This window comes from Schistocerca americana, chromosome 2, assembly GCF_021461395.2.
Source record: "Schistocerca americana isolate TAMUIC-IGC-003095 chromosome 2, iqSchAmer2.1, whole genome shotgun sequence".
NCBI lineage: Eukaryota > Metazoa > Arthropoda > Insecta > Orthoptera > Acrididae > Schistocerca > Schistocerca americana.
Window position 1 is genome coordinate 797,906,581 of NC_060120.1, and position 23,896 is coordinate 797,930,476.

A 23,896-nucleotide genomic window follows, 5' to 3' on the forward strand; every position below is an offset into this window, starting at 1 on the left:
GAAAAAACTATCGTACGATTATAAAGTTGGGAATGAACTGCAGAATTACACAGGTAACGTCATTGGCTACGCACGTACACAGATGCACAACAAATAGGCGAAGCACAGCCCGTGGTGAGCCAAAGTTCAAACACTTAACAATACGTATAACACACAGAAACGTATTACTTCCTACATAAAATAACCCAGCAGGACATTGAGGCGTTACTTTCATTCTCACATCCTTTGATATACGTGTGGAAACTTTTCGGACTCCTGCAATAAGTCTCTCGCCTTGGGTTAGTGTCACTTGGATCAGTGTCAGCAGGCAGCCGGTGTGAAATCCGTTAATTAATTATCAGTATAAGGAAACAACTCGTATAATGTTTTAAATTCTCTGCCATCTTGTTTCTGATAGGTAGATGATGGAAAAAGTGTAGTTGCCATTTATAGATTATCTGTTAAAAATGACTGCGAGAAACCTCACATTTTCACAATTTTATAACTGGTTATTTTTAAAGGATTTTTCTTCAGACTCATCATATAGAACCCATGTAATACGGAGTGTTTCTGAATAAAGAAAACGGTTTAGTTTCTCCATGATAATTTCGGAATTGCAAGTATAATGAACCTCCGTACGGTACACTGGGCAAGCGCAATGACGCAGCGGCAACTGACGATTCCACGGAGCTCGCGAGTTGTCAGCAGGAAGCGAAGGGGGGGAGAGGGAGAGGCAGAGAGAATTCATTCACCACAGCGAATTTGCGCGTGCGCATAGGAGTACATTGTCGCTTGCCCCCCCGCCCCCGCCATGGTCAATATCGACGTTGTGTTTTCCCGTATACATCCTTGCCTGTTATGCTTTCCGCGTACTGAGTAAACATATCCGCACCGATTTCGGCAAACAAACAAACAATATTACATAATATAATAAATTATTCCGTTATCAACATGACAACAACAAAGATCTGGAAAGCGTATATGCCAACTCGAGCCGTTCGGGATAACTGTCAGGATCTCTCTAACACACGCACACCTTTCTTCATTCACACGTCTGTGGAGGCTGAAAGCCTTTGCTATTGTTTAATGAGTGAGGTGGCTGTAATCGATCTGCCTGCTGAATAGTAGCAGGCAAATGAATGGACGCTGCGTTAAGTGCATGCAAGTAAGGGCAACGAACCAGTGAGTGAAGCTGCGCGCGCATCTGAGATATTTATACACACACACACACACACACACTACAGCAGGCCGGCAGACACGTTGCCGGCTTTGCAGCAAAGAATTCTTCTTTCTCAAAGAGAAAAGTGAGTGGTAGGCGCACACGCCGAACGAGTCGCGTGTTCCAGGCTAACAGAGTTACTATGGAGGTGGACGAGTCTTCGGGGCACCTCCTCGCGCATCCTGATACCCTTGTCGATGACGGAGCGAACGTGTGTGGTGTGGTGCCATGTGCTCCCACGCCGTCCTTGCTTGTTTCATACACTCTCTCTCTCTCTCTCTCTCTCTCTCTCTCTCTCTGTCTCTCTCTCTTTCCCCTCCTATCCCTCTCTCTCTCCCCCTTGCCACCAAGACTAAACAACGTGAGTCCCATCTCTCAAACCCCACTGGCCACACACAAGAGATTTTATGTTGCATTACCCATAAATGTATTTAAACGAGGAAAAGGAGGGTTCTTTAAATTTTAAAAGGTTGCAATGCTGAAACCAGCATCACTTCTTTCTTTCCTTCGGTAAGACAATTCATTAAAGAGTTGCGAGGCTCATTTCATCGTCTGTTCAGAATATGTTCTGTGTATATACTGTGCATCTACATGTCAATGTTATCTATAAACGTGCATAATGAGCTACACATTACAATCGAGGATATCATGAGCGTGCCAGCAACCTCATTTGCTTCGATAATATCACTCAGTTATCTAAAATTTGATTTTCATCTCCAACACAGTCCTTTACTAATAGGCCTAACTCAAAAATGAAGAGCTGTCGTATACATGAGTATGTGGATTTCTTTTCTCGTTTTGGTGTGATGAATCTACCTCCCAAATCTGTGAAGCTATTTCTGATACACTATGTAAAATAATTTGGTTACCACGGAGAAGTAATGCTTTTATGGATCCTTTTCAACTTAAAATTGCTTGTTCCTTGAAACTATAATGTTATTTGTTCATAATTCCATTCCAAATGAATGAAGGAAACAATTTCTAAGAGAAACTTATGTTTCTTAATGAAAAATAGGCATTTATTACTCATGATTTGTGAATCTGAAAAACTTTAACAGGAAACATTAGAGTTCATCCACCATTTTGATGCCACTGCCCTATTTTTTCGTATTTATGAGTAATATTTTAGTGTTATTAGCATCACAGATAGAATATAAAGGACGAGGCATTTAAGAACGCCACACAAAATATATCCATGGCAAGTAAACGTACCGTGTCGAGATTTTAGCTAAGCTATGGCGGACAATGCGGTGAATTTTATGACATACGCGAGTAATTTTTGACGTCTGTAGTTTCCGAACCGCGGCTTAAACTTTGCATTTTTCTAATGGAGCTATTAAATTTTTTTCTGTGAAATTGAAAAGAGCCTTCGAAGAGGACTTCAGCATCATATGTGGGAAACCTGATTAAATAGAAACAAAGTTAATTCGCAAACCACTGTTCTGACATCACCAGAAGTGGTCCTACAGATGAAAACCTGCCTCAAAGAAAATTTTGTATCACAATTTCACAATTTTTCAGGAAGTAAAAATTAATTGTTGTTTTCTTTTTGGTAGTGTTACTTGTGCCTTTTATTATGTATGATCAAGTAATAACATTAAGTATTATAGAACAGCAATACGAATGTAGCATATTTTACAATATTTAGACAGTTATTTTAATTTCCACGTAGTTTTCCGTGTAAGAACGTTACAATCGTGTAAAAGTACATTTTAAATAACGTCGTATGTAAAAAATAATTTTTTTTACAATGGAAAAAATAACAGAAAGTATTAACAATATACATTGTCTTACATACTGAAATGATACCAACTAAAGAAAGATAGTTCTATGTAGGTCAAGAAACGGAACACAAAATCTTAAATAGAGGAAAAGTAAATTGAACTGTTCATTCAGAAGGTAAATTCACATAAAACTGCCTGTATTGTACATCAAGGTATTCTACAACTATCCGACAAGTCCTTTTTCTCTGCCGATAGAGGAAGGAGCTCTTTATACAACAGAGGGAAGCTCATAATTGGCACAGGGATGTTACCTTTTGTTTTCAGTAAGAGAACAACATACCCAAGGTTGAATGACGTTAAGACAGTGCCACACATAAATCGCACTTGGATCATTTGGATTGATCTTCCACCAAATAATTTTCGAGCCTGAGTTACACTTCATGATTCTTTCAAGAATATTGACAGCAACAGAGTCGGTCTGGCTTTGTAGTAAAAAGTGTTCAACAAGCTTCTTGCCTTACGTACTTCCATTCATAGGTAATCAACACCTCCAGTACTTTTTTTAAACCTCGATTAATGCAAAAGTACTGTCACAGGGCAGAAAGTTACGTCCCAAAACCACAAGCTTTTCTCTACTGTTGCAAAACACCCTGTCGAATCATGCTAGCTGTACAAAAATAACATTGTTCAGGTTTTGTTTTGCCCAACGCAATAGTCACACCGAACAATTTATTCTAGTGTTCAATTTTCAAATTATAATGATATATAACGTTTAACATCATGCAGCGCGTCAGCAACCGTATATGTATAGAAAATAAACAATTTTTTTCAGCCTTCAGTTGCAAGGTAATTTTTACTCGTTTACCTAGGTTTCGATTCCAGTAATGGAATCTTCTCCATTTCATTCCATTACTGGAATCGAAACCTAGGTAAACGAGTAAAAATTACCTTGCAACTGAAGGCTAAAAAAAATTGTTTATTTTCTACATATAACGTTCTTTTACGTACCACTTTTGATGAAGTTTTTTTTTTTTAGGCCGAAGTGTAGGAGCTACTATATGCTTGAATATGTAAAGCTGCGTTTACACTAGCAAGTCGCTTGCAGAAGTTATTGCTAGCCGCTTGCGGCTGTGTTTACACATCAGCGCAAGAATTAAGCAAGATTCTTCCGCAAGTTCTTTGGCAAGAAACTTGCATCAACAACTTGCTGATACTGTTTACATATGCTTTCAGTACCACTACGAGTGTCAGCCGAAGTGTAAAATGACAAGTAGGCGGGTGAGATATGCTGCAGCTCTTGTAATTGTAATGCAAAACGTGAAAAAGAAAAGTATTTTGGTTAGAGAGTAGATAATGAGAAGATCTCAAAATGGTGCCTGTAATAACCTTTTGCAAGAACTTAGTATCGAGAGCGTGGATACTTTTGCAGAATGTCCTCAAATGATCCTCAGTATTTGTTGATGTTAATAGCGCCCGTCATATCAAAACGAGACACAAACTTCGGTACTGCTATTTTAGCAAAGGAACGTTTGCTAGTCAGTCTATGATTTATAGCGACCGGTGAGCTACGAATAAAATAGGCATTTCATTTATTTATGTGAAACATACAACCAAAAAAGTTTGAATTTTGAAATATTTTCTTTGTAGGAGACTCATACAAGTCCCTAATGTTCTTGTTTCATATTCCCGTCTGCACGATTTCTCTGATAGTACCCGATGTATGTAGAGCCTTTTTTAACCACTTGAAAAGGGAAAATTATTTGAAGGTATGTGAAAACACAACAATGAAATTAAATTTTTATTGAAATAAACTGCATTTTACAGAATGATATGCTTATAAAAATGTTTTTTTTTCTAATGCTCATAAAATGGAAAGTGAAAAGCTAAGTAAATAGAACATGTAATAATTACACATCGTCTTTTTCTAGACTCCTAAAACAACAAGCGAGTGGATGCAGGTGGCAAAGGGGTTGTGTCTTCAAGTTATGCTACTTCCTATGTACTTCTTTTATAGATGTGTCGAATATCGACAAGATTTCATTTAAAGCGCTCATCTTCTTCACTCTATCCTTAAAGTCTCGGTTACGCACGTTCCGTATTTCGGGGTAGCTCTCCACGGCTTCAATAAAATGTTCTGTATCCTGCTTCATCCATTCCCGTTTCTCCTCCATTTCTGAAATTTGTTTGCATATAATACGTAAGATGGTTGCATAAAGTTAAGTCACCACATTAAGTAAAACGTTATGCAGACAACATACTTACTATAACTTGCGCTTCCTACTTGCAGGAAATAGAGATAAATCCTAAAAGCTGCAAGTTACTTGCAGATACTTCTTGCGTGGTGTTCACACTGGAAGCGGAAAACGTGCAACAAGTCACTTCTGCAATAAATTGCTACTTGGCGATATGTTTACACTCGCAAATCGCGCGGCAAGTTCCTCCGCGCAAGTAAATTGCTGCAATAACTTGCTAGTGTAAACCGAGCATAAATGATTAACATTTCAATATAACCACAAAATCTACATTCCACACGCAAGAAAAGATTTAACAGCGGGTTTCTTTTGGATCGTGACCTATCAATACCGTTATTTAAATTTTCGCTTCCTGCTCGCGACGTTCATGCGGATATCGAATCGACGGGTCCAGAAGGGCCACACTCAACGCCATGCAGGATCACAACGCCCCTAGACGTCTAACGCTCGAAAGGACAGTGTGTTCTTTGCTGAATTGGTTCCTACCATTATCCTACTTGTTACATAAGACAAAGAACAGTTGCTGACATACCTCTTTGGGCAGCATCATAAGGTTATAATAATGAGACTTCATACGGAACTGTTTAGGAATTTAATACGTGTAACAGTTGAATGTGCGTTTCTAAATTATAAGTGCGAACAGCAGAACTGAACACTAGAAACATTTTCTTGGAAGCACAACAAGCAATGAAGAAGCTCATCTGAGCTTCTATTAGAAGAAAAGCGAATCTAAAGCACTTCAGTAAGCGCTGCAACAAAAATCATACTTTACTGTATAAAATTTGACACGGAAAATGTGAAGAACATCTTTCTGAGGAAGATGATCGGTCATTTTCCATCTTTGGGCACTACTGGGTTATCACAGATCAATCATAGATGCAATCACACTGCAATTTTTATACCTATCATTTGTGTAATCTGGCGAACTCGGACCTTGGGGTCGAAATCATGGGTACGTTGGTGGCATCGCTTCCACCTGGTCAACCGTGGGTACAGGTCAGCGTTTCTGCTGATGGCTAAAGGTGCTCCTCTTCGAAATATGATTTGTTTGGATTGTTTTCCTAGGCAAAATATGGAGCTGGTGCTGGGTAACACTATATTTTACTACCGACGGGGTGACTGAACACTATCAGAAAGCTCCTTTTGTGTTATTTTGGTCCCAGGTACAACCCTGGCAAATTTTAGGTAACTCTAAAAACGAAAGAGAAGTGAAATTACGTTAGGCTCTAGGTTCATGCAACTGTTCCTTTAGTCCTTGGAAGAACATCAAACTACATCATGTCCTTCACACTTAACTTTCGAGCGTACCGTTTCTCCTGTCCACGTGGCAGAGTGGACATTTGCATGTTAATGTGTGGTTTCAGTTTTTGTACTTTTAAGGTGCACAGTTTTCTTGAACTGCTAAGAACTTGTGATTGTATGTATCGAAGCTGTGAGATGAACTAATTGGAAATCTCCGGTTTTTTTACAGGTCCACGAGCGCAGTTAAATGAAGTGACTTCCTACATAGACGCTGGTTTTGTGTACGGATCCGGAATGCGATTAGCGTACAAACTGAGGACCAGACGTGCTGGCCAAATGAGGACGCTGCGTGCATTCCCGCATCACGGACTCAAAGATTTGTTACCCCTCAAAGTTGATTTCCCTGATGAAGGCTGCATACGTCCTAGGAAAGATATCTTCTGTTTTCTGGCAGGTAATTTTGAAATTGCGTAACGCCGACGTGCTTGGTATAGTGGGACAGCAACTCATTTTTATATTGTGATGCAAAAAGAGACAGCCAGAGTTGCAACTAAAATTGATGTTTCTTTAGTCGGTGACCGGTTTCGGGCTGCGCCCATTCTCATACCAACCTCTGTACGATTATTTTTTTCCCCTTGTTGTAGGTTGAAATACAGCGTCACTGGTGTATCACGGTGTTACTGTTTTGGTGGAAGGTAGGATTGTTCTATCCTACAATGATTTCATTCCAAGGACATCACTGGAGTGCCTGTTGTAGGTGAGGCGGTGGGACTTGAAGTCCCATACCACCCTCCGACGGTGGAAGTTCAAGGTGCAGGCAAGAGGTAAAAATGGAAATGTCGTGTGGCTAGGGCCTCCCGTCGGGTAGACCGTTCGCCTGGTGCAGGTCTTTCGATTTGACGCCACTTCGGCGACCTGCGCGTCGATAGGGATGAAATGATGTGATACAACTACATTAGGTACCAACATTGGTGGCTTATAATGGTCGACACATATCGAGTGGTCATTTCAACACTTACCTTTCATTAGTAGCCGTAACAGGGCTAACGTTTGCCAACGTCGGAATCTGATTGCTCAAGGATGGTGAGAGAAACAGGGTAGCTGTGCCTATGTACGAACGTCAAAATCATAATATGTTCAAACAAATGCTTACATTAAATACGAGTGCAAAGCGTAAATGGATAGCATATCGCAACCACTACATATTAATGTTTGGCAAGTAAATTGTCTGTTCAAATAGCAGTAAGAAAATGGGTACCATGTGTGTGTGGTACCAACTAATTTTCGTTTACGAATGTCACTGGTCAAGTTGGGAGCTAGAGCTACTAGAAAACCCAGGAAAAGTGGCACCCGCTTCAGGTTGTGATTCTTTTATTTTGGGAAAGGTCGTTCCCATAGCAATTCGCAGTCTTAAAAAACTACCAGCGTACAAAACGATTACATAACATATGTTGCATATGTTTTATAAGTGTGCTTATCTACACACATAAAATGCAATATAATACTAAGGTCTAACTTGCAGATTCGGAGAGGGTAAGGCCTTGAAAATGTCAATACATCGTCATAGAATTACAACACAGCATTGCTACATTGTAGCCTACATAGCATTGCCATTTCGAAGCACAGTTGTGGCAAAGACGCCAAATATGATGATAACCCGCTAAAAAAATTTTAAAAAATTAAAAAAACGTGCCATTAAAACATAACTGCAAGTCTTCTCATTTTTAAATTTGTGAAAGAAAAATGGACCAGTCTACTCCGTGCATAAAAAGAAGTAGAACAGTAGGATCAGCTGCAGACGTAATTAAATAAAGTTAACTGTAATTACATAAACAAGAACACCTGTGCAATCAATACAATTACCAGGAAAGGACCAGTGCAAGGGGATTGGGAAAGAGGTAGGTGGAGGGGGTTATGGAAAGAGGGGAAAAGAAAAGTAGTACGGAAAGGTTGTGGAGGAGATAGATGGGATGAAAGGGTTCGAAAGAGCGGGAAGAATCAGGAGAGAGGGGGAGGAGGGGGGCAGGGGGTGGCATAGGTGGCAAGGGGGAGTCCAAATTGAGGATTGTAGCAAAGGCAGTTGTAATGCCTATTTACAAATGAGCAAACCAATGACGAGCATAAAATATAAGCTCTACATTTTCGATAATCATAAATAAAATTAATTTTGGAAAAACTGTGTTCGATAAAATAAAATGACAAAAACATAGTGGCTGGGATTTAACTCTGTCAGGCATAGGCTGCTCTCAAGGCACACAGGACACACGTTTCAAACTATGTTGTGAATGCCCACAATGTTGTATTAGTAAGCAAACAAATCTTTTAGAAAAGGTATAGTCTTATCAAAAATGGACTTAGCAAGAGGCACCCACAGCTTTGTAATTAGTGATTAAACTAAATAACAAAATTATAAATAAGGAAAGAGATAAGGGGGGGAGGGAGGAGGATAAAGTGCAGAAGACAGATCGGATGAAGATCGTACCCAATTAGGGTACAATAAATATTTAAAATCTATACTGATCATCCACTAAATGAACACCCACTTAGTTGCAGCTCTAGCCGTCTCTTTTTGCGTCACAGTTTTGAAACTATCGTGATGCTTATTTTGTATTCCCTTCTCAGCATGCCAATGGAGCAAATTATTTGGTACAAACTGGCCATTGTTGGAATTTTTATGTTGTCAGTGTTACCAATTTGGCTTTTCCCCCGCTAAATCTAACTTTTCTAATGTTCGTGTTAACGGCAAAAAATTATGTTTCCTGCTCGGCGGGAATTTTCTCTTTTTTCTACCTTTTATATGCTATTTGCATCCCTGAAGAAACCTGCACCCGTGCTTTGTGGCGGTAAGATGTTATGGGACCATACTGCGGTCATTGGTCCCCGCGTTTTGGACTCCTACGAAAGCAGAACTGTCGTAATGGTCATGTGGATCGCCGTTCACTTCCAGCGCAGAAAGAGTCACATTCGAACCCCGTGACGAATCAGGGTTAGTCTCTTCACTCGTTTCAAAATACGAAAAGAAAATAACGAATAACGCACAACTCAAAACAAAACGGAGTACACAAGACATTCGGTAACGGCGGCAGCGCAATTGTTCGCTGAGGTTGGCATTGTAAACGTCGTAGCTCAGGCCTGACCTCTACAGTTATCTTACGCCATCATTTATCACCCCCCCCCCCCCCCCCCCCCCCTAAAACTGACACGTAAAAGTGTCCGCATATTACACACCTACGACGCCAAGAGGAACCCCATACGGTTCGTTTTCAGTAGGCAAGCACAGTATAACGCAGTGCATTGTGCCTTACGCTGTACGCACTGCGATTGTGAACTAGTGTGGTTACAGTAAATGCCATAGCAGTGTGTTAACAGTTTTTAATATACGGACGACTTAGAATTTGTGTAAAATGCCTCCTAAATATCATCACCATTTTTAGAAGGAGTGCTTACTGATTATAAAAGGCTGGCTTTTAGATAAAGGCAAAGTTTAGTGCACATTTTGCAAAGTAGTCCACGCAGTGTGCTAAAACTAACAATATACAGCATTATCTACTGCATTTAGTACATCAGGAAGGTTGGACCAGTTTGTTGAGTTAAGCTGGGTTTCTGACAAATCAAGAGATGCCGAAGCTTCTCTCAAACTTTTTGTTGCATGTCATTCATCAGTATTACGTATTGACAATTTGGGTGAACTCTGCAAAGTTCACTGACAGTCCAACTGCAGCGAATATTCATCTGCACAGAACAAAATGTTGTGCATTAATGGAGTTTCTGTTAGGTCCTCATTTTGAGACATTATTGTTAGAAGACATAGGGAGTGGAGGGTACAGCATACTTATTGACAAATGGAATGGCATCAGTGCTACCAATATTTTGGAAATTGCATTGGTGTAATTTCCTGGCAAGAAATGGGGCCTATTATTCTCTCATCGCTAATACCACACCACACTCCTATTTTTTGATCAAGCGGGGGTGTCTTGTGTATTAGGTTTGGCTTATCAGAACTCCAATAATTGCTATTTTGTGAATCACCATGTTCACTTAGGTGGAACCATGTTAGAAAATCATTTGCATTATTTTGACTAATAGGTGTGATAATAATGATTCCAGATGATGAAAGAATGTTTCTGAACTTCCCAGTGCTGATCTATATGCAATAAGTTGCAACAACTCACAAACCATTGTGTAACATTTAAACAAAATTCTTGAGCATCTGTAGAAATTTAATTCCTATTACTGTCCAGTATAAGAGTGCAATAAATAAGAATGTGGGCAACACCAGATAGCTTGAGCATATATGTTTGTGTTTTGCAGGTGACATTCGAGTAAATGAGCAACTAATATTGACTGTTCTTCACACAGCATTAGTTAGAGAGCATAACAGGATTGCAAAAGAACTGTCTTACATAAATCCACACTGGTCCGATGAAAAACTTTACCAGGTAATGAAATAATTCCCTATAAAATCTTAAACTTCTATTATTATCATAATAATGCAGAAAGTTGACAGCCATAATTTTACATTTTATACTTCTATCATTGATAGAAACTGGTTATCACTTGTCTGATAAACCTCTACTGGTGAAAAAAAGGCCCCTCCCCTACACAGCTTCACGATCAATGTTTTGCACATTTGGAAAGAAAAGCAGTGTCTCTTCCAGTGTGCTGAAGTCCTTGTGAGGCTTCCACAGCAATGGTGTCCAGCAACATATATACAATGCTCTATCTCCACACATTCATAACACACCTCTTACATCTGCCGAACAGTAACAAAAGAATGCCCCTTAATCTTTCAGGACTGAAAGATCAAAATCATATTCCTCCTCCAGGCCTTCAGCTGCCTTTCTTCATGCCTTGAAATTGGAATACCCTCACTACAATTCCTTTCATCCCTCCAAAAGTAGTATTCCTCAGACCATCCAACCTATACAACACCTTTGTCTAGTCTCATACCCGTCATGCCCCCCCCAACCCCTGCCTTATAGGTCATATCTCTGTGGAAGACCCAGATGCAAGGCTTGTTCTGTCATCCACCAACTGTATCCTATTCCATTTCTGTGACTGGTATTTCTTACCTATTGAAGGCAAGGCCACCTAAATCAGTTGTCTCCTATGACAAATTCACTGTGAACACTGGAGAGCTCTCTATGTAGGCATGATATTGAACAATCTATCTGATCAGATGAACAATCATTGCAGAATTATGGTCAAAGATGAATAAGACCAACCAGTTGCAGAAAATGTTGTGCAGTATAATATTGTTGACTTCAACAACTGCTACATAACTAGGGCCATTTAACCCCAACTCCATGGTTTCAGCCTCAATTAGTTCATGTTCTTCACCTGACTTCCCAACGTATCCTCATGTCTCACCACATTCCACCATCCTGCCCTGTCAGTTATCCTTTCAGTCCCTCCATTATTTTTTCCTCTCAACCCTAGCTCCACTGTTGGAATATTTCATTCACTCTTACTCTTTCTCTGGCTCCTCTGCTTCCCCATATAGTTTCCCCTATTCCTATATCCCTTCTCTTCTCAAACCCCTGCTCCATAGGCTCCTGTGGAAGATCCAGCTGCAAGACCTGCCCTGCTTCCACCAACTATATTGTATTCTTCATCTATAGCAGACCTATGTGAGTGTGGAAGGACAGAGGTTTGGTTCCTAGTACCTCCTTGGATTATTTCTGAGGTAAGGTGGTCTGTGTTGAGGTCCATTCAGCCTTGTGAGACCATGTTAGAAGCTGCCTGAATAATGAAGCAGTGGTATTATCAGGTTTATCTACTGGCAATAATGGCTGGAGTGGTTGGTAGCATGCTGACCATATGTCTTGTGATAATAGATCATTCCTCATACTCTTTGTAGGCAGCAGTTGCATAGTTGGAACAGACTTAAGGCCTAATTCACGAGTGGAGTTTACATTTACGTTTACTCTCCCCTTTCCTCTCAGTGTTGTCTCTGGTAATCTTCTAACTTGTCCCTTCATGCATTACTTATTTCACCCTAGCAAGCTTACCTGTCCATCCCTCCTACTTCTCATTCCACACTTTCTCCATTTAGCCATTACCCACACAGCCAATATTGCTATTCGTTTTAGTTAGACGACAGCATTAGGAGACTGCAGCAGTTATATATGAACGAGCTGCTTGCATGTTTGTTAGCTCTGATGGAGGACTTGGTTTGAGAGCTAAGTGATTTTCTGTCTCTCTACATTCCTCTCTATTCCTTAGCATTTTCTCTGTTTGGTGAGTAATGGTCTCTTATTATATACATTTTATGTTTCATCCTGGATTTTCTGTCCGCATTATATAACAATCAAATAAAGATAGAAAGAACCTCTGATTGAAAGTTATAGCTAAAAAAACCTATGAAAATACTTGCTTTTAGAACCACAATCACACTACTTAATTCCTGAATATTTTGCCGCTGCAGACACTCTTCTCCCTTTTGCAGAATTAAGAAATTTGAAATTCCTGAACCTAGCATCTCTGACAACATTGATTCATGTATGTATTCATTGCTGCAGGTTGGGTAGCAGTTTTTCTATCTTTAATTGATTGCAGTTTCATTTTGGAGTGCCTTTTCTTTTATATGGAACAGCAGTACTATATAATTACAGATTATTACAATTACAAACAGTTGCAGTTGCTTACAAATCCTGAAAATAAATAATAAAAGCCTCTTGCAATATTAAATCACATGCATAAAATTTCTTGTTGTCCCAATAGATAAAATGTTGAAACAGACTCACTGATAAAATCTCCTACCTTCCAGACTTCACAGAAGATCTCCAGTGAAACTTCAGAAAAAAAGGATATTGCAGAGACATGGCTTAGTCAAAGCTTGGGGTGTGTTTCCAGAATAATTTTTTCACTCTACAGCAGACAGGCCCAGTTCTGGAAGGAGGGGGGGGGGGGGGGGGGAGGGGTAGGGCAAACTGGGGTATCTGCCCTGGGCAGCAATTTCAGGAGGTGCCAAATTCTTATTCTTGAAGGAAAAAATCTTGTTTCACAAAGCACATCCAGCACACATTGGTATTCTGATTATTCATATGATTTTCAAACGCATCCCTGTGGGTTTTCGAACATTTCTGAACACAATCTAAGTTGATTTCTGAACAAATCATTAGTTGATTTTTGAATGCCTTCATGGAGTACATGTCGTCTCTGCCAGGGGAATCCCCATCGCATCTAGAAGTAAAAAAACTTTCCTGCAGACAAAAGGCTGTACGAGCTGAGCCGAATAAACCCAGACGGTGATTGCCTTTATGTGGTTGATTTGGTGTGCGAATGATATGCGTTGGTATACTTATTAGCAAAATCCATAGCTTCAGACTACCAGAGTGGAAATAAACGACTAACAGGAGTAACAGTTAAGAAAGATTACATATTATCTTCTCGGCATATCCAAGAAAATGAAATTCTGACAGAAAATTGTTGCGAGATTGCTACACTACTAAGGGCCAGTTGTAAAGGCCTCAATTAGCAGCTGCTTAAGTTCTATTCTCGGAATAGAATGAAAAATGTGTTGTACAAACACGTAATAGTGCCTAACCAGTGAATAAACGCGGGAACACTAAACCGGTAATTCTGGTGGGGTTAGTGAAGTTAACAGGCGAGTAAGTTTTGATTATGGCAGGAATTATTGATGACAAGATTGTTTGTTAGAACGAGGAAGGAGAAGAAATGAGGACATCACACTAATTATATGGATGAATATGACAATTCCAGATTTATATAAAAATTTGTACTACTACTACTTTTGAATCTCTTGCTGGAGAAACTGGAGCATATGACTGCAATGTGAAACTACTTTCTAACATAAAACTTTTTGCTTGTAGTACCTAAGGATTGAAGAAATGTGTACTGTCTTTACAGGTTTTATGTTTCCTATACTTTATTTTATGTCACACAAAGGAGGAAGTTATTAAGTGATCGGGAATAAAGATGTAAATTTTCGGACGAGTTCGTAGCTCCCAGTCACAAATAATCCCACCCAGTTTTTTTTTTTTTTTTTAAAGGGGGGGGGGGGGGGGGGCAGTAAGATGTCAAACCAGCCGACGGAAGCAGGAGAGGCACCGCACTGTCCTAAATATAGGTTTGATGGCTTCATTACAAAATATACACACACATCTACATCATACTCCGCAAGCCACCTAATGGTGTGTGGCGGAGGGTGCTTTCGCTACCACTATCTGATCCCTCCGACCTTGTTCCACTAGCAAATAAGTGCGCAGGAAGAAAGATTGTCGGTAAACCTCTGTATTGGCTCTAATTTCTCGAATTTTTTCCTCGTGGTCAGTACGTGCGATGTATGTGGGTGGAAGTAATATGTTGTCCGACTTTTCCTGAAAAGTGCTGTCCCGAAATTTTAATACTAACTCTCTCCGTGATGCACAATGCCTCTCTTATAACGTCTGTCAGTGGAGTTTGTTTAGCATATCCGTAATGCTCTCTCGCCAGCTAAACGATCCCATAACGAAACGCGCCACTCTTCGTTGGATCTTCTCTATCTCCTCTATCAGTCCTACCTGATGGTGATCCCAGGTATATGAACAGTACTCAAGAATTGGGTGAGCAAGCACCTTATAAGCGTGGCTGAAATATATTTCCTTAAGATCCTTCCTATGAATCTGAGTCTGGTGTCTGCTTTTCCCAGTATTTTTTTTATATGGTCATTCCACTTAAGGTCGCTCTGGATAGTTACGCCTACATATTTTAGGGCAGATTCTGCCTCCAGCTGTTTGTCATCAATAGTGTAGCTGTATAGTAGTGGGTTTCTTTTCCTATGTATGTGCAGTATGTTATTTATTTATGTCCAGCGTCAACTGCCAGAACCTGTACCAATCGTCAATTCTCTGCAGGTCGTTCTGCAAATTCTTCCTGTCTTCTGACGTTGTTACTTTGGTATAGACAATTGCATCATCTGCAAATAGCCTTAAAGAGCATCTGACGCTTTCTACTAGCTCATATATAGGCTTATTGTAAACAGCAATGGTCCTATCACATTTCCCTGTGGCACTCCGGATATTATCTTTACATCTGTCGATTTTGTTCCGTTAAGAGCGACGTGTTGAGTTCTGCCTGCAAGAAAGTCCTGAATCCAATTGCAGGTCTGCTTCGATACTCCATAAGCTCATATTTTTTTCATTAAACAGCAAAGCGGGCCGGTGTCAAATGCCTTACTGAAATCAAGGAACACGGCATCAACCTGAACATCGTAGTCCACAGCGCTGTGGATTTTTATGGAGGAACAGAGTGAACTGAGTTTTGCAGGATCTCTGTTTCCAGAATCCATGTTTATTTTTATAGAGGAGACTTTCATTTTCCAAAAACGTCATAATTCTTGAGCATAAAACATGTTCCATAATTCTACAACAGGTTGACGTCAACGATATAGGTCTGTAATTGTGTGGATCTGTCTTGCGGCCTTCCTTAAAATGGTAATGACCTGCGCTTTTTTCCAGTCATTAGGTACTTCTCGTTGCTCAAGCGATCTACGATAAATTACTGCAAGAAGGGGAGCAAGTTCTTACGCATAATCTTTATAGAGTCTTATGGGTATCTCATCTGGTCCTGACGCCTTTCCACTACTAAGCGATTGTAGCTGCTTTTCAGTTCCACGATCTGCTATCCCAATATCTGCCATTTCGACTTTCGCACAACGAAGTGAAAGGAGGGAGAATATTACGATCTTACATGGTGAAACAACTTCAGAAGACCGAATTCAGTATTTCGGCTTTTTCTCTGTTATCTTCCGTTTCGGTGCCGGTGTGGTGGCTGAGATAATGAATAGAAGATTTTGACCCACTTACTGATTGACATACGACCAAAATCTAATAGGGCTTTTACTCATGTTGGTTGGCAACGTCTTACTTTCAAAATCATTGAACACTTTTCTCATTGCTCTCCTTACGCTCATTTTCGCTTCGTTCAGCTTTTGTTTGTCAGCTAGGTTTTTACTTCTCTTGAATCTGAGATGAAGTGCTCTTTGTTTAGGAAGTGCTTTTCCAACATTGCTATTAAACTATGGTTGATCTTTCCCATCCCTTAAAACTTTACTCCGAGCAAACTTGTATAGGTCATGTTGAACGAAGCTTTTGAAATTTTTTCCACTTGCTCTCCACACCTTCGTTCCCATCACCGGATATTTGATGCTGACTGCTGAGGAATTCTGAAATTTGTATCCTGTCACCCTTGCTGAGCAAATATATCTTCCTACCCTTCTTAAGATTCCTTGTAGGCTGTCACAGCCTTATGATCACTGATACCTTCCTCTCTGTTTGTAGCCAGGAGGTCTAAGACGTTACCCTCTCGATTTTGTTCTCTAACTATCTGCTCAAGGTAGTTTTCGGACAAGACATCTAGAACAATGCCACACTAATCACTGTCTCTGGCACCAGTTTTGATGATGCAATACTCCCAATCTATATATGGTGCGTTGAAGTCACCCCCTATCACAGCGGCATGATCAGGAAAATTAGTAATGATATTCTGTAAGTTCTGTATGAAGCGCTCTACAACTACAGATCCTGACCCAGGTGGTCTATAGAAGAACCCGATCACCATTTTTAACTGTTCTTTGATACTCAATTTCACCGAGATTAATTCACATTCGGAATCCGTGAGAATCTCGCTAGATTTTATCGAATTTTTTATTGCAATAAATATGCCGCCACCAGTGGCGACTAACCTATCCTTACAATAAACATTCCAATCTGAACTTAGAATTTCATTGTCACTGACGTCTGGTTTGAACCAGCTTTCTGTTCCCAGTACTATCTGTGCATTATAACCTTCAGTATGTGACGCTAATTCTGGAACATTTCCTTGGATGCTCCTGCAGTTTACTAAAATCATATGAATCTTTTCTATCTCTAATCTATGAGGACCAAGATTCTCTGAGGTCACTGTGGCTGATTTAACAGGCAAATCGTCTTTGATCCCAAGGGAGAGGTTCTCTCACCTAAAAAACCCCATGTGTACGCGAGACGTACTCCGCTACCCTAGTAGCATCTCCTGTGTGTCATGCCCGCCTGACCTATTAAGGGGAACCCTACAATTCTGCACCCAATAGTGGAGGTCGAGAAATTTGCATCCAACACCGTCGCAGAGTCATCTGAGCCTCTGGTTTATACCTTCCACTCTGCTCCAAACCAGAGGTCCGTGATCAACCCTGGATACGATGCTACAAATAGACAGCTTAGCCAGCAACCTGCGTGCGTTGCTGGTTGCCTTCACCAAATCAGCCAGGCGCCGAAAGGAGCTGAGGATGGTCTCAGAACCCAAGCAGCAGGCATAATTCGTGCTGACATGTATCACTACATGCAGACGGCTGCACCCAGTGCACTCGATAGCTGCTGGCAGGGCCTCCTCCACATCACAGATGTGACCTTTCAGCAAACATACTGAAAGCACACTGGAATTCTTTCCCACCTTGCCTGCTGTCTCCCTGAGGGGCTCCATCACCTGCCTAACATTCGAGCTCCCAATGACAAGCACCTTTTGTACTTGTCCAGACTGGGCAGGAAAAACTACCACCGGCCCAACAGGAGAGGCATCCCATGCTGGCTCAGAGTTTTCATCAACACTAGGTAGCAGGTTGCACATAGGGAGCCAGCTGCATGGCTTGCTTCCTCTTTTGCATTCCACCCAGTGACACGTGAACCCAACACTGTCTGCCACCCGCTCTGGAGTGAGGACGGACGGACTGGTTAGACGTTGCATATCAGAAGCCACAGTGACGTCCGCATCACCAGGGGATTCCAGTGGCACAAAGGGCGTCATAGGTGCTCCAATATCACCACAACTTTGAGCATTAGCTAGTAGCTTGTCGATGGTAGCCAACACAGCTACATGTTTGAATCCCACAGAGTGAAAAATGATGATATGTGATAGAAGAATGCTGTGTGAAAAAGCGTGGCACTGCACTTTGGCACACTTAAGACAAATGAGATGTCCTACATTTCCATGAAATTATGTGTTTTATATATCAAACTGTTCAGAAAGATGTGTGCTACGAAATGAATATATTTAGAAAAACAGATTTTAAAAAATTTTTGATGTCCTACCTGAAACGTTCGAGGGGGGAGGGGGGTGCCAGTAACTAGCTTTTGCCCCGGTTCAGAACTATCATAGATCCAGGGCCGGCATCAGATTGTGTGCTGGTATGAAACTTCCTGGCATATTAAAACTTGAGTGTCATACCTCATTTCTTACCTTCCAGGCCACACAGTTCTCGAGCAAAACTTGTGGGACTACCAATCCTTGAAGAAAGGATATTGCATAGACATGGCTGATCACAGTCTGGGGATTGAAACGGCAGGGAATGGAAGGTGTTTTTGGTTATACGGGACACATTTCAATTCATCATTTATTAACAGAAAACTAATCTGAACACATCATTGTAAGAGTGATTTCATCCTGGCTAATCACAGCAGTTTTATCTTGAAACATATTTGATCACGTTTAGCTGTAATACAATAAATCTTTGATCTTTTTACTGGTAGCAATTTGTATGGCTGCAAGCTCTCATGAATGTGAGAAACAATAACTCAGGCATACATACACTATTAAGGCATAATGATTCACCAAACTTGATAATAAACTGAGTGTTAATGACCAATACTAAAACAAAAATATTATAATGAATATTTAAATTTACAATAGCACCAACAACTCCACAGCCAGTGGTACCTTTTCCTTGTGAATCATGAAAGATATTTACATGTTATCAGCAAATTCTTCAAAGTTAATGTGAAAGCAAAAACTCTACATAAGGAAGATGTGGGACATGTATACCAATTAGCTTCACACTCATTGAGTTGGTTGCATAATGTTGGATAACGATAGAAAATGAAGCAATGGATTATAATTTGTGCCATGACTGGGACTCGAACCCATGTCTCCTGTTTACAAGGCAGACATGCTGACCACTACATTCATATGTCTCCAGGAACATTTAACTCCATCAGATGTTTACATAATGTTGGTGCAACTAGCTACATTTTAGAGAGCTGAATGGTGGCACACTGAGGTCAATAACATATACCAAATCAGCTGATACCTACCTCATTGCTACAAGGGCAATAAATATTGAAAGGTATTGGAATGTTGGAAAGCTTCACAATTAACATCTCAATAAAGCATGATATTCTTCTGCACCACTTAAAACACATGTTTACAGACATAGATAAAGAAACAACAAGCCAAACTGAAAACTAACTTCTAAAATTAGTGGTGAATGAGACTGAAGCTTAACACTACAAAACAGCCTTCTCACTTGTACCAGAGACTCTACATACACTCACATACATAGTTTAATAAAAACACTAGCTCATGCTTGGAGAGTACACTAACACAACTCAAGGAATGACAAAAACACAACATAAAAGTCACCAGACAAAAGCACAATGCCGTTAACCACAATAACTGACAAAATGATGCCACTCACACACATGATTGCCTTCTTGCAGCCTCACCTGATAAACATGCTAATGTAATCCTGTCACTTTCACATCCACGCCAACTGGGATATGGCAGGTGCCTTACTCCATTTTGTTACAGATGGAACTATGTCTCCTGAAATATAAATAGAACTACTTTCCAGCATATCTTTCTTTGCATAAATTTATTATTAATATTTCATGCTTTAATGATACAGGATAAATTAGTTGAATTTCTGTTCTGTTTTACTTGAGCAGTTATAATTGTGCTTGTGGGTGCAGTCCATGGCACTTTTATCACAGTGAATTGTATTTAAGTGTTATTATTCAATCATGTAACTTTGAAACTTTTGTTCTAGGAGACAAGACACATTATTGCAGCACTTGTCCAACACATTACATATCGTGAGTTTTTACCCATGCTCCTGGGGCGTAATTCAATGGAAAAACATGAGCTTTCATTGTTGGATGAAGTAAGAGTCTTATTATCTCCAGCATGACATCACACATCTAGTAAAATGAAGATAAAATTAAAAGGCAGAATATAATTTTTGTAAAATACCATACATTTTTCTGTTTTCAGGGTTATTTGAATAAGTATGATCCAACGGTAGATGCTACGATGACATCATCATTTGTTACAGCAGCCTTTCGATTTGGCCATTCTCTGTTACCAAATGTTGTTCAGCGCTGGAGTGTGAGTCATAGGTTCATTGGTAAATATCTTTAGAATAATCTTCTGTAATGTTCCTAGTAAAATTAAACATTGTACTGCTGGAGTGTGAGTCATAGGTTCATTGGTAAATATCTTTAGAATAATCTTCTGTAATATTCCTAGTAAAATTAAACATTGTACTGCTGTGGATAAATACTAAGTGACCTAAAAATCGACTAATATTTGAAAATGCATGAATTCATAGAATAAAGTAGGTAGAGAGGTGAAATGTGACACACATGCCTGAAATGACATAGAGTGTTACTGAAAACAAAAACTTGTGCTAAAACTGGTCAACAGATGGCACTGGGCCAATGAGGCCCATTTCACACTCTGGGGTGTGTCATTACCCACAACTGCAGAATTTTGGCTACTGAAATTCCTAGAACTGTCATGGAACCCCCATTGCATGGCAAGAAAGACACTGTGTGGTGTGGATGTACCACATCAGTCATGATTAGACCCTTTTTCTTTGAGGAAATGTGGAGCACTGCTTTTCAAACTGTCAGCATAGTGGGTGCGAGGTATGCTGATAAGTTAAAGAATCACATCATCCATAGCTTGGCTGTTAAACACCTCCCAGATGGTATGATTTTTATGCAGGATGGCACTCCATCCCATATTGCTATACATGTGAAAGATCTCTTGCATACATTGCTTGGTGATGATCAAGTGCTGAGCTGCCATTTGCATCATTCTTGACCTCCCAGGTCCCCAGACCTCAATCTGTGTGATTATTGATTATGGGGTTAGCTGAAGTTGCAAGGCTACCACGATCGTCTAACCTCATTAGGGATGTTAACAGACAACATCCAATGGCAATGTCTCACTGGACCTACTGATGTGCTGTACAGTGCTGTTCACAGTATTTTCCCTTGACTACAGGCTTGTTGATGAACAATGGCCAACATGTTAAGCATTTGTTATGGAGAACACCATCTTTTGTAAAAATCAATTGCTGTGCTAAACATTATATTTGTATCATATGACACACCATCTGTTCATTATTTTGTGCACTGTTTTTGTTTCAATAAAATATCATGTCATTTCAAGCATGTATGTCAATTCTTATATCTCTACCTACTTTATTCCTTGAAGTACTGAACTTTCAGATGTTAAGAGACTTTTGTGTCACCCTGTATATTCCTTTCACGAACAACCATATCCAAATTCTTGGTACTTGCATGTGTTTCTGACTGACAAAAAAACTGCAGATGAACAGCACCATTGGAAACGCAGCAGTGCTTACAGAAACAGTTTGACAAGCACTTCACTCTTCCAATATATGTTTTCATTCCACATTTATTGCTCTTCTTCTGTATTCTGGAATTCACAGACAATTTTGAATATGTAGCTCCTGAGGGGTTAGAAGAATAAGTGCTGCATTAACTTCTAGTAACTCTTCTGTATCATTTTTATATATAAGCTCATTGTACAGAATACTAGTTACATCCTGAAAGAGCACACTGGTCAGTTTGAAGCACTGTAGATCATATGGAACTTGTAGCATGTGGTCATGTGACCATCCAGCACCCATGTAAGTCATGGCAGCGAAGGTGTGTTTGTGTGTGTATGTGTGTGTGTGTGTGTGTGTGTGTGTGTGTGTGTGTGTGTGTGTGTGTGTGTGTGTGTGCATGCCAGTAAATTGTATGGAATCAGCACAGTTAGATGTGTCAGTGTGACAGAATGCAGAAAGGAGCTAATGTGTTTGTTGGGTGTGCACATAATCAAACCATGAATGAAGTTGCCTGGTTTTTGGTATATCAATGCAAACTGCCTGATGTGTCTACAGGGAATGATATGCCACTCACAGTCATTTAACCTGGTGTACGAACAAGGGTTGTGAACTTATCCTAGTCAACACGGGCTATAGAAAAGTGCCTCACCTCATCAGTGACAGGAATTGCTGTGAATTCAAGTCCAAGTCATCCTATTTCTGAGGATAGGGACCTGCTGGCAATGGAAATTTGAAGTAGAATATTGTGCAGAATGTCATTGCTCATGGAGAAGCATTAAGTTGCACATCTTCAGTGGACCAAACAACAAAACTGGACAGTAGGTGAATGGAGGCATGCATTGTTGTCTGATAAGCTGCAATTTTAGCTCTTTTGAGATGAAACAAAGCATCATGAGTGCACAAAAAATACAAAATTCCTTGTAGGAGATGTCATTTTGAAGCATGGAACACCCCATGTGATGTTATCTGATTGTAGATCATATTTTCAGTGGAGACTAGTAGCAATGGTTATTTTGTGGTACATCACCCACAGGATGACTACTGCCTGTCACCCACAGATAAATGACCACACAGAATGCTTTAATAAGACATTGGCAGATATGCTCTCAATGTTGATGCTGAACAGAAAGATTTGGTGAAATTTACATATAACACAGCAAAGCAATACACTACAGGCTTCACACTGTTCTTTCTGCTCTATGGTCATAAGGCCAAAATGACACTGGGTATACTGTTCCCATTTCAGTTGGATAGTACTTAAGATAAGTAAGTGAAACATCTCATCACCAGTACCCAAGAAGCAAGTGAGCTGGAACACATATGGTCCCTGGACACCCAGGAGAAGGATTGAGAGCACTGTAGTGCCAAACACCCACCAGTGAGATAAAGCCCAGCAGACATCAGCCAGTGAGATACAGCTTGGCAGACTTTGTATGGAATTTTATTCCTTTGTGGGAAGTGGGACTATCAGAAAAGTCCCTAAAATGATACTTTGGACTGTATTGTATTCTTTGTCACTTGTTGGATTATGATCCTCCATCAAGAAGACAAAGGTGCAGAATGTTATCTGAGTCACTTTATGAACCCTACTACAGTGCTCAGGCTGGTTGGAGCTTCCCTTTCAAGGAAAAATGGCCCACTTGATGATAACAAACTTTCAGCTGGTGGGGCTACCTTGAATGCTCATCCTATTGAAGAAGATGTGACAATTTGACCCATCTAGGATGCTGCAGTTGGCTCCAATGACAACTTTTGACACATCAGGAAAGGCAACAAAGCCATGAACTATGCTGCATATAGATGTAATGACAGCAGTCTCTATCCAGGAAGAAGTTCTGTTCCATCTCTACAGTATATTGGTGCCTGTAAAAAACATGCTTTTAGTGCTAAGTGTTGTACTCTATTGACAATCCTGCTTTTGGATTTACTCTTGATTGCATTTAGGATGTAACAATATCTTAATACTTGAAAATCAATATGATATTTTTTACAACAACAAAATAATTTATATTTATGCTTGTACTAATGGGACATCCCAGTTATACAATATAACCACACACATGCAAACTCATTTATGCTAAAAAATTCA

General features: G+C 40.0%; 1 protein-coding gene across 1 annotated transcript in view; it reads left to right on the forward strand.

Annotated features, from left to right (window-relative positions):
- Positions 1-23,896, forward strand: part of LOC124594442 (peroxidase-like) — a 137,609-nt gene that overhangs the window by 68,638 nt on the left and 45,075 nt on the right. The window contains exons 8-11 of the mRNA XM_047132817.1: positions 6,646-6,870; positions 10,728-10,855; positions 20,215-20,328; positions 20,439-20,571. Of these exons, the coding sequence (XP_046988773.1) occupies positions 6,646-6,870; positions 10,728-10,855; positions 20,215-20,328; positions 20,439-20,571 (600 nt within the window). The remainder of the gene's footprint in view (positions 1-6,645; positions 6,871-10,727; positions 10,856-20,214; positions 20,329-20,438; positions 20,572-23,896) is intronic.